This window comes from Pseudopipra pipra, chromosome 1, assembly GCF_036250125.1.
Source record: "Pseudopipra pipra isolate bDixPip1 chromosome 1, bDixPip1.hap1, whole genome shotgun sequence".
Classification (NCBI taxonomy): domain Eukaryota; kingdom Metazoa; phylum Chordata; class Aves; order Passeriformes; family Pipridae; genus Pseudopipra; species Pseudopipra pipra.
The window spans coordinates 117,176,600-117,188,733 of record NC_087549.1 but is presented as its reverse complement, the minus strand read 5'-3'; the positions used below and the strand labels follow the sequence as shown (position 1 = coordinate 117,188,733).

General features: G+C 43.5%; 1 protein-coding gene across 4 annotated transcripts in view; it reads left to right on the top strand.

The window, feature by feature from the left end:
- The first annotated feature begins 5,225 nt into the window (after positions 1-5,225).
- UBE2E2 (ubiquitin conjugating enzyme E2 E2) overlaps positions 5,226-12,134 on the top strand; it is a 205,894-nt gene continuing 198,985 nt past the window's right edge. For 2 of the 4 annotated variants that reach the window (XM_064673120.1, XM_064673110.1), the window contains exons 1-2: positions 5,226-5,529; positions 10,259-10,447. In XM_064673120.1, coding sequence (XP_064529190.1) covers positions 10,272-10,447 — 176 coding nt within the window. In that variant the 5' untranslated portion in view covers positions 5,226-5,529; positions 10,259-10,271. The remainder of the gene's footprint in view (positions 5,530-10,258; positions 10,448-12,134) is intronic. The other 2 variants (XM_064673130.1, XM_064673101.1) reach the window with 2 other exon arrangements.

The following is a 12,134-nucleotide window of genomic DNA, read 5'->3' as shown; positions in this document are numbered from 1 at the left end:
ACATGAGTGCCCACGGCTTCTCCTTCTGTGTAAAGATGCAACTTTCCCAACAGAACCACAAGAGATCCTCAGAATTTTAACCATCTTTAAGAAAGCCAAGGTCTGATCCTGTGAATTAAGATGTTATGAAACCAATAGGAATGTGGATGTGCTGAAGAGCGTGCGGAAATAACACCTAAAACACCCCAATTTTCTAACCTATCTTCACTTTTAAACATTCTCTCCCACATATGGTGATGAATTGAGACAGGCAATGCAGGGAATTCTTCCAGTTACAGGTCACTGCATTACAATAGCTCTGGAAATAAAGATTTTTCCCTTCAGTACATACAAAATGAGATTTTTAAAGCAGTGGTTTAGTCTGGGATTCAGTTGTCAACAATTTCTGTCTAGAAACTATCAGAGAACTATCCTGTGCAGTTATCTTGTAGTTAGGCTCTAAGTTAGGCTCTAAACCAGCACATAGAACAAAACTCTATTTCAGACACTAAGCAGTAATTTATTCCTTGTCTTAAACAAAAAAACAGGCTTTCATTAAGGACACGGAAGCAAGTTATTACCTCCCTCTCACCCATTCCTAATATGTTTTATCTTTATTCTTTACAATCCTGGATAGCAAAGTGGCTGAGAGCCACCAGGATCTCTAATGCCACATGGTTATTGTCCTAGTTTTTTCTTCTGGTTCCAGCTGAATGATAGTAGGAGCTGTTCTGCTTCTGAGCAAAGGGGAGGAGGAGCTGCAAATTCTTAGTTTTTCAGGCTAGAGTGAAAGAGACCTTAAAAGCTGTTTGCCTCACAACTTACAACTCTTTTTGTATTTACTGGCTTGAAAATATTAGACTGAATAAATTCTAATGATTTGGGGGTTTGCACTATTGTAGAGCAAATAAAAAAGTCAGGTTAGTAATATGCCTCCATGTTCACAAAATCATTTTACTTCAGAATGCCATGAAAATACTTTAAAGAGGTTTCTGTCAAGCCATTGTTTGAATAATAGGCTTACCTAGTGTTCAGGATTCAGTCAGGGTTTTCCTTGATATAGGATGTCATTTTGTAAGCGATGAGGACATACACAATTAACTGAAAACTCTAATTAAATTTCTGCTGCAAACACCTTTCTCGCTATACCACTTCATCCTACATGCTGATAGCAGAAAAACAAAATGAACAATCCTGATCTCTGAATCACTCAAATGCTGCATTTTCAGACACAGCTGGCACTTCAGAGATCAAGGTACCTGTGAATTTCAGTTTACATTTGCCAATATACAGAGTAGGATTTATCCAAGTGGCAACAAAAGCAAAGCAAGATTGTAGGAAAAAAAAAAAATTAGATGCAGTGTGACAATAAACTATCTACAAATAGGAGAATTATCAGAGAGGGAAAAAGAACAGAGAACAGGACTCTGGACGGTCTTTATGGCTTTGTGCCATCATAGTAGCATAAGGAAAGACAGCTATGGGAGAAGAACTCTGTAACAGCATAAAGCTACTGCAGAAATGCATGCCATTCTGTGCCCCTGCCTCAGTTCAGGATGGAGAACAAGACTGGGAAAGAGTAGGCCTGCTGCTGAGAGCTGTCTGCTGTCCACTCTCCAAACAGCCCCACAGGGCCCAAGACCCAGCAGGGAAGAAATGGGGGGAACAACACAGTCTATGACAGCTCCTGTGGAGCTGAGAAGTGGAATCAGGTAAAGAATGAATAAAGGCACCTTTGTCACCATTCCTCCAATCTTCTGCTGATAATAGTTCAGATGGATGAACTGGTTCATTAGGATTTGGTTGGAAGAGATTAATAAACAGGGTGCACCATGGACAAATGAATATTACCATCTCACTTTTTAATATAAAATATTCAAGTTTTGAGAGATATGTTATCACAAGAGAGATAGCTATGTTTTCAGCTGTATCATAGTTGAGATAATTTATCTTTACCTCATAAACCCAAACCCTTTTTATCAGTTATAACTTAACAACAGTGTTCATTTATAATAGTGATATTAAAATATGTTGTTTTAAATGGGAATGAACAGTAATGCATACATAGAAATTCAGAAAAAAATCTCAAAGTTGCATTTCCTATTTCTTACTTTGACATGTAAAAAAACTTCCCTGTTTTTTAACTAAATAGAAATTGATAAAACTTGTCATAAATTAGTACAGCTCTCAGAACAGACAAATAAGTAAAAAAAAAATCTAAATTGATCTATTACTTCTTGAAATTAAACACTCATAAATGGAAACTTTGCTCATGTTTCTCCAACTTCATGGATTTTGATTGACATATCTGTCCTTATAACAGACACTTTCAATCAAGAGCCCTTAACAGAAGTGTCCTTAACTATAACAGTCTTAAAGTGTGACTGTCTGTGCCAGGTGGGATGAACTCTTGTGTGTTCCTGCAAGGAAGCTCCAAGCTTCTGTGGGTGCAAAGAACTCGTATTGCCTTAGATGTGTCTGGTGTTGTAAATACTGTCAGCTTTTAGAAACCACATAAAACTAAGCACAGAGGAAAAAAAAAAAAAAGAAAAAAAGAAAAAAATTGTGTAACCTGTGTGTCAGCACTCCTGCATGGGTGAAATCTAACACTGGAGTATTGCCACTCTGTTCAAAAGGGCCAGAATTGCAACCTATATGATCCAAACTTACAAAAGTCTTCCAAAGGGTTTTGAGTAAAATATGTGACTTTTAACATCCAAGGGCCAAACGCGTTATTTTGAAAGGTCAAAAGGATAAAACTGGGAGCAGCTGAGAACCCTACCCTACTCCCTTTACACTGCATAGGTAGGGCTCATGTTTTTAAAATCACAGGGCACACCTCAGTGTGTATGTTCTATTCATAAGGCAGTACAAACCTTCTGCCTAGTTTAGTTGTACTTAATTTAAGCCCTACCATTTAGGGCTCTGGGCCAGAGGTTACACACCAGAAGAAAAATCAGGGCCTGACTAGCGATGACTCAAACCCTTCACTCGGTGCTGAAACACTTCAGTGCTCCCTTGATTATTTTGGCACTGGAAATTTATGACCCAGATTCTGGGACACTGTATGGCCCCATCCTGCCCCTGTCTCAATTAGGCTATTCACTCAGCTTCTCTCTCTGTGCTTCCTTAAAATCCTAGCAGAAAAGGAGATCTGTAATGAAGCACCATGAACTGTCACCAAAGTGAAGTCCTGAGATGGGCTGAGGAATTAACATAGGGTATTCAAGCGGGAAAATGTGTGCCTCCTTTAAGGCACATTTAAGCAGTCAAAGCAACATTAAGGAAATACGGTTAGAAGACTCATTTAGAAGAGAATTTTATCGCTTCCTGGATGGTTTTCAGGGGGTCTGTTCTGGAATGACTGAAAGTATGATTTAAGTTATTTTAGAAAAAGGGGACCATGATGTCAAGAGTGTGCAATGCACCTTTGAATGTGATGAGAAGCATTACTTGGAGGAGGTTTGCATTTTTTGAAGGACTTTTACACATCATATTCTGTTAATTACTTCATTATTAATCCTTCTGAGAAATTAATGCAAGTTACCAGACAGAAACCCACCTAGCTGACATTAGGTGCTGTTCTCCATCAGAAGCAGGAAAATATCTTGTAAACGCACATGGAATGGGAAGAACCAGCTGACTGTGGTATTTTCAAATTTAGGTGAAAATGTCACCAGGATTATTTAGCAAAGAAATAGGAAGGGGCAAAAACCCAAGTTATTTAAAAACAACATCTTAACAAAGATTAATTTTATGTACAGGGAAACTGCAAAAAGCACTTCTGTTGTCTGAATATAACATGGGAGCAGGTGGCAATAATGTTTCTAATCCTTAAATATCTCAGCACTGCTTCAAGTTCTGAATTTCTGTATGTTTGGTTGCACAGACTCCACCTACACCTGAATCACAACTCAGAAAAAGTACAATACTTCACAGCTCAAGCAGGGAGAAACTTTTCCTCGTACATGTGGAATGGTGAGACCACATTTTATTTTTTTAATTCCCTTTAGTTGTTGAAAGGGGGAAAACATTTTGAATTGCCATTACCCCTTTACCCTTGGCTGGTATATTTCCCTCTTAGACGAAGAAAGGTTTGAAGTGATAAAAGTTTACATAACATAGCTAAGCATATTATGTAAAGATTAAAGCAGCAGGGTCAGCACAGGGACAGAAGTGTCTCAGCCAGGCAAACGCAGCCGGGGTTACCTGACAGACAGTTCTCTTGGAGGTTTGTTTTATTCCAGGTTAATATTATTCACACTAAACATTTAAGTGTGGCTCTGCTTTGGCCTCTCCTATTCCCGACAGCGATGCTTGCCACAGAGGCAATACCCGCCTGCGTGGGAGGCGAGGTTCCTTTACCTGGCCACAACCAGGCGACAGTGCCTGTCTCCAGCTGGGATGCTGCGCGTCCCCCGGTGCCGTCAGTGCGCGGGGGCGGTTTGCGGCACCAGGCTGTGCTAATGCCACGCAGCGATCGAAACTACCGCGGTCACACAAAAGTGTGGCCACCAAGTGCCGAGGGCCCGGGCCCTGCCCCGCCGCGGGCCCCCGCGCCGCCCCTCCCCGCCGCCCGGCGCTGCGCTCCCGCGGGGCATCCGCGCGTCCCTCCGGCCGCTCCCTCCGGCTCCGCCGAGACAAAGGCGGCGGGAGGTGCGGGTGGCGGGCCGGCAGGACGGGGCCCGGGGGGGCGGGGGGAGGACCGGCGGTGGGAACAAAGGAGCCGAAAAAGAAGAGAAGAGCCAAGAAAGTTGATACCGGCCTCCTCCGCCGCGCTCGTCGCGGCCCGCCCCCCCGGCCCCAGGACTTTGGCGTGAGAGCCCGTGGTAGCCCGGCGGCGGCGGCGGGGAAGAAGGCCGTATACCCACTCCTCCATCCCACCCGAACCACAGTCGAGGCTCCCGTCTCCCCCCAGCTACCCCCGTCCTGTCCCACCGCCTCCTTCCTCCTCTGCCCCACTGACCCCGCCCCGCACCCCCCAGCGCTTCCCTTTAACGCGCGCTCCCGCCGGCGCCTCTCGCCCCTCCCCCTTGCTCGGCGGCGCGCGGCCTCCAACACCACCCGCGGGCACGCGCCCGTTCCCCTCCACCCGTCGCTTTCCCCCCGCTCGCCCCCGCCGGAACCGCGCGCGCGCCCCCGCCCACCCACCCCTCCCTCGGCAGGGCGCGAGCGCCCGGGATAATTGGCTGGCGGACGCGCGCGCGCGCGGCGCCGGTCGGGCGGGGGCGCGCGCGCGCGGAGGCGGGGGCGGCGGGGGCGCGCGCGCGCGCGCGGCAGCAGCTTCACTTCTCTCCGGGCAGCGGGGGCAGGAGCGGCGGCGGCGGTGGGAGAAGCAGCAGCAGCAGCGGCCGCCGCTGCTGCTCGGGAGAAAGGGGAAAGGGCAGGGGAAGCCGAGAGCGAGGAGCGCGGGGGAGCGGGCTCATGACTCAGTGAGCGGCTGCAGCCCCTTTCCAGCCCCGCGCCCGGCCGGAGTCGGGGCCACCGCGACGGATTGTCCCGCAGCCTGTGTCCGGCACCAGCGAGAGAGAGATCTGCGCTCGCCTGCAGGTAGCAGAGGCTTTCCCCCCGTCTCTCCCGGGGTACACCTACCTCTGCCCCGGCTGAGCTCTCCGTCTGCCTCCCCTCCCCCCGCCGGGCTCCTACCCCCTCGTCGCTCCCTCCCGACAGCACCCTCCCCCCCATTTATCTGCGACCCTCGCTCTCTACCTTTATCCTTCATCTCCCCTCCCCCCTCCGCATCCCCCCGGCACTGCCTGGTACCCCCCTCCCTCCTTGTCATCCCCAGCCGTGCCCTTTCTTAGCCTCCGTCCCGGCCGTCCCCCTCCGCCCCCAGCCACCTCGGCATCTCTGCCGCCGCTCCCCGCTCCTTCAGGTTCCATCCAGCCTCCATTGCTTCTCAGCACCCCCATACCCCTTCAGCAACTCTTCCGTGTCCATTTGTCCTGCTCGCCCCGCTGCGGGCGGGAGCAGCGACCACCCCCGCTCCCCCCCGCCCCTCCGGCCCCGCTCCGCGCCGATCGCGTGGTCCCCGCGGCACTCGCTGCGCCCCTGGGTCGCTCCGGCGCCGGGGTACCCCCTGCGCCCTCCATGATCGAGCCTCCCAGGATGCGCCATCCCCACACCCCCCCGCCGCAGCACCCGGTGGGCACCCCGGGCTGGAGCCCCTCGGGAAGGGCACTAGCCTCCCCCGCCCCCACCCGGAGCGCCCTGAGGAGCCCCGCAGCCCAACCCTCTCCCTTCCCTCATGTGCCCCCGACGTCTTCCTCTCGCAGTCTCCTCCTCCTCCTCTTCTCGGTTGTCTCCTACTTCTCACCCTGGCCCGGCCGCCTCCCGCCCGGCTGTGGGGGTGCGGGGTGTGTGTGTTTCTGGGGATGCCCATGCCCACCACCAGCACGGCTGGGTCTTCCCGACGGGCGAGCCACGCTTCTGCCTCCGGGCGGCTGGGGGCCGTGGGAGCCGGGGCCTCTCGCCCTTTCCGTCCAGGTTCCTCTCTCAGTGGCGGACCCTGCCCGGCCACAAACTGGGCGCTTTCTGCCTCCCCTCCTGCGATGTTGTGGTCCTTTTGCCCTTTACGCTTTCTAATGAAGATGAAGTAAGGCGGCTGCTGCCGTTGCTGCTCGTCGTGGACTCTGCAGAAATATTCAATTTATCTTGGCTTAAAGAAAATTAAGACCGCTTTAAAAGGACATCATCACTAGCTCTGCCGCCCTTGGGGACCGATCTGCACGTTGCCAGGACCTTACTGTCCCTAACTACGGGGTTTTTTTGGGGGGGGTGGGGGGGAGTGTGATGGTGGTTGGTGTTGGGTTTTTGTGACTCTATATATTTTTTGTTTGGTTTTGTTTGTTTTGGGTTTTTTTGTTTTGTTTTGTTTTGTTTTGAGGAAGAAGGGGAAGGTGCCAGTAGATAGATATATTTGACAAAAGCAAAACCTTTTGGACTCTTCACTTCGAATTGATAGTTGTAGTTACACTTGTAATCTATCTCTCTGCTGATTCATCTCACGTTAAGGGAGAGACTTTTAAGTCCCTTTTCACTCCTTTCCCTGTCCCCTCTGCTCATTTTTCTCTGCACAACAGCAGGGAGGTTAGCAACCCTCGCCTGAATATAGAATAGCCTGGCAGCCGGGGACCTGGACATCGCGTGTCTTCCCTCTTGCTCTGTGTGACAGTTGCAAACACACTCATGGCTGTTCAGATTCAAGGAGTATCTTGTATTTCTGTCTGTGTTAGTGGCAGTGAAATATTTTCTTCACAGTGTCATCCTCTCAGTTGATTTTTTTTTCCCCTAGTTGTTTGTTCATGTGTTTGGCTCTCTTTTAAGTTTAACCCTATTTGAAGTGTCTAACTTCAGGCCCTTTAACGCTCACTTTTACCAGAATATTAAGCATCCCTTGAACTATGCAAAAATTCCTAAAATTGCAGATATTGTGAGCAGATGGCATAGAAAGAATTGCCTGACTGTCAGAAAGGGGAACAGAGAGAGAAGGAGAAGGGAGAGATAAAAAAATAACCAAAACAAAAAACCCCCAAGAAACTAGCCAGACTTCAAATGACAGATTGAAGCATTTTGCTGTTGTAAATGCTGGCATTACATGTTACAGTAATTATATGCTCTGGGCTACTGTTAGTATTTGTCTGCTGGATAGTAACCTGAACTTATGAAGTGAATAGAGTTGTTTTTTGGATAATAGTAATATTTATAGCTAAGATTATTCACAGCAGATGTCCTATGCGTATAAGCATTGCTAAATATGCTTTTAACTTTCTGGCCTGCAGTGTTAAAGCCTATGTACATTGTGAAGAGAGAATTTTTCTTTTTAAAATGAGGTTTACTAAGCAAAGTTCAGAACTAAAATCTAGAGCAAATAAAGGCCATCACAAGTGTTATTAAGAGAAATGAGGTTGTATTTTAACTGTATGTAGAAGCAAAGAAAATGCGTACTTACTATCAAAATTGCGTTATAGTTATTAAATGCATATTTTGACTTGTCAGAATATGATATTTTTGTGGTTTATTACCTCTAAGTCTTCTGTTGCTTTTATCTTAAAATCTGCCAACTAGGATTTAAATATCTGAACATCAACCTGTGTAAATATACAAATTATGTTAAATATAATGTATCTGTACCATAGGAAAAATTGTTCTCTAGGAATGAACAGTTTTTGTATTTTAATTTTAGGGTGAAAACTATACATTATTTTGGTTACTTCAAGGAGCAGGCTAAGTGTTGTGTATTTATATAAATTTATATATGAAAATATTATTTTCTATGATAAAATCCAAAATGTAGTTTAAGCTGATTAAGGGAAACCTTAGTCCCATATCCATCACTTGGTATTGCTTGCTATTTCTTTTGGTGCATAAACATTTTGAAGGGATGCCATACTTCCAGAATTTTTGTTCAGTATAGCTTTACAAATTAGATAAAAAAGACCTAATTCCTCCTGAAGTTAGTTGCATGTGTCAATAATGCTTGAAGAGATTATTTCTTCCACTCCACGGTGTGTACTATTTGATAGAATTAGATCTTGGTAAGGGTTTTTCAGAATAGGAGTAAATTTATTTTCTTACATGCAGCTGTAACTACAACACTTACAGCCTTTTTTAAAAAGCATCCTTTCAACATAACCCTGTTGGCATTGATGTTATTTTACTTTTACTTTGCTGTCTCTTTCCATAAATATATACAGGGAGATGAACTTTGTTTAATCCATGGAATGAGCAAGGTTGAATCTGAGCCTGAAATATCATTATTCTCCCTTGAGTGAGTCTTAAAACATATAACAGTTAAGGTGAATAGTTTTGTTCTTAATTGTGATAGTGTCTGCACATAGGTAAGAGGAAAAGCAAGTCAAAGTTCACAGCAATTTAAAACTCTTTGTGTATGAAAGAACAAATTCTTTGATTTAGACAGATTTGATCAGAAAACCACCCAGATATATGGAGATTGTGTGGGTGTAAGCAAGTAACATTTGGGCCTATGTGCTTTGAAGATGGTTCTTTTATTAAAATCTTTAGAGGAGGATATATAAAGTAGGTATATAAGCTAAAGATTGGGAATTAAAGGAAAGACCTGGGTTTCAGTTTGGTTTTTGGTTTATGTTTTGTTTTGCTTTTTTTGCTTGTTTGTTTGTTTGTTTGTTTTTTAAAAAAATCAATCAGTGCCACCACATATGCTAATTCAGTAAGGGTTTTTCATGGACATCTGCCCTTCATTAGAACAGTTTGAGAAGTCATGACAGCTGTAACAGTGGGCTTGTAATTCCTCATCTGTCGGCATATTGTTGTACTATTTAAAATGAAGGAAGAAATTAAAATAGCTAACTAGTATCAGAAGTGTGCAAATAAAGTGTTAACTTGACTTCTGAAATATACTGAGATTTCTTGCTTCTTGTGTTCTCTGACAGCTTTGTTGCTTCATACTGACCTGAATGAAATTTGTCAGGAAAAAGCTTCCTTATGTCCTCTACCAGTGTGCTTACCGCTCTAGAAGTGTACCGTTTCAGTAAATATAAACAGTCCTGTGTTAGTGCTTTTTGGTTCTGTGACTGTTTCCATCGAGCGTGCCAAGATGTAGATTTTGTAATGTGGAAACCCACAGTAAAGACTTGGAATGAGCCCACAGATTTGTTTCATATGGGATAACAGAGAGTGTTAATACAGTAATAACTCTCAGTTCTTAACAAACTATGCTATATTTGAACCGGTGGCATAGTGATGAGATAGCTAGTGCTATTGCTGAGTGGTTGAAAAATATAATTCACAGTGAATGGTATTACACTTGCTGGATTATGTTTCCCACTTCGATAACTTCTGCTTTTCTCATATATATATATATATATATATATATATATATATATATATATATATATATATATATATATATATATATATATATATATGTGGGCTTGTATATATATATATATAGGTGGACTTGTGTGTGTATATAGATATATATATATAGGTGGGCTTATATATATATATATATATATATATATATGTATATATAAAAGGTGGGCTTTTTTTGGAGGTGGTAGTTGTTGTTGTTTGGAGTTTGTGTTTTTTTGGCATAGGGTTTTAAATGACCAGCTCCTGAATTATTGTCAAGATGCTTCTGGCAAAACTCTTCAGTGCTAAGATTACTGAAGTACTGTAGCACAAGTGTTACATATTAAGACAAAGACATTATGTGTTCTTTCCTTAAGGCATGTAAGAAATACTGCTGGGCAGTTTCTTCTCAAAAAGCTGACTTCTGTTGTTTGTTTTTGTTCAGTGCAGCATCTGCCATGTCTACGGAGGGGCAGAGAGTGGATGATAGTCCAAGCACTAGTGGAGGCAGCTCTGATGGAGATCAGCGTGAAGGTGTTCAGCAGGAACAAGAAAGGGAGCAAGTTCAGCCCAAGAAAAAAGAGGGCAAAATATCAAGCAAAACAGCTGCTAAACTGTCAACTAGTGCTAAAAGGTACAGTGTTCTTTTTGGGTTTTATTTTAATTTCTCTTTTTTCAGCTGAGCATCAGATGTATGTATTGACTCAGTATATTAATTTTCTGATGATTTTATTATAACACTGCTGTATTAGTGTAATATTCTCTTGAGACTGGTCACAATAATGAGACCTGTATACTTTTTCCTTTCTTTGACAGATTGGCTCTTTCACATGGTTTTAATAGTTGCTTGCATGATAAAAGCTGACAATTTTTTATTACTAGTAAAACTCAGACAGTTTTGTAGCCTTATAAAATATATCTCTGTATGTGTATGTATGACTGATGTTGAAACTTGTCAGTGTAACTTACAGTTAATTAACCATAAACATATCAGACAGTTCAGTAACTCAGCATGTTAGGACTACGGTAATACCTATTGTTGTGAAGTACTGCGTTTTCTTTTCCCAGATGGTCAGGTCAGAAATATCTGAGTGAACAACAAATGCATGTTGGTTTCATTACTAAACTCTGATCTGTTTCATTACCCATTTATTTTCCTTCCCTCTTCTGCTTGAGAGGAAAGGTTGGTTTGTAGAATAGCTATTTAAATTATTCTGTGCTATCATGTCCATCTTCAGATAACGGTTGTCTTGCTTGGACCAGACAGAAGGAATTTACAGCTTAGTGTAGCTTCCTTAGTACACACAGGGTTGTTAGTCTAGGCAAATGGGATTGTAGTGATTGAAGTAAAAAAGCACTCATAAAATAATCTGACAAGAGACCAATTCTGCAGACTGTCCTGATGCAGAATTCCCAGATCTTGTTTCTTTGCTAATCCAAGGCTGTATAAACTACAAGAAAAAACATTGGAATTATACCACTGTGGTGCTGTGGTAAAGGAGAAGCATTGAGCCCCTATTGCCATAATTTATAGCATATGCATGTAGTCACAGTCCATAAACACCAGTATATAAATGTGCGTACATCCCTTCAGGATTCAAGTCTTTGTCTTGCCTTAATATGTCCCTTTTCTATTACATACTTTTCTGGACTGAAGTATCTTCTGTCTTTCCAGTGGAGTACTGTCATGCTTTTTTTCTACCATAGATAACCTTCCTTACAGCTATCTTTTTTTCGTTTTTTCTTCTCTGTAGAAATGCTTTCTTAACTCCCATTCCTACTAAGACACTATTAGGAGTCATATCACTGATCATACCACTTACAGAAGGGCCAGCAAAAGTTGCCCATGTTTCCTTTTGTGACTAAAAGGAAAAAAACCCAAAACACCCACTCAGCTTTCACTGCAAACCATGGTGTTACTCACGTAGTTAATCCTCACAGCCCGTACGGTTTCTGACCTTGTTCTCTTTTGTCTGCTTCCTGCTATTATTATTTTTTAAATATTAGAATTATTGGATTAGTGATGACTTTTAAGGTCATAAAAAATAGTTTTCAGTGTCTTTAGAAAGCAGTCTACGTATTCTGAACTTTATACAATGTCTGGTGTAATGATGCCGATACCGTGATTCTGACATGAGCTTGTGGACGCTATCCTATTAAAAAATTAATAATGATATGTCAGAAATTGGTCTATTAATCTTAGCTTTGTATCTTCAAAGCTTAGAGCTTTTATCAACATGCATTTTACAGTGATAAAATTACTTAAACCTTTTAAAGTTTAATCACATCTGCTTATGGTTCTGCTGAAACTAATTATGCCA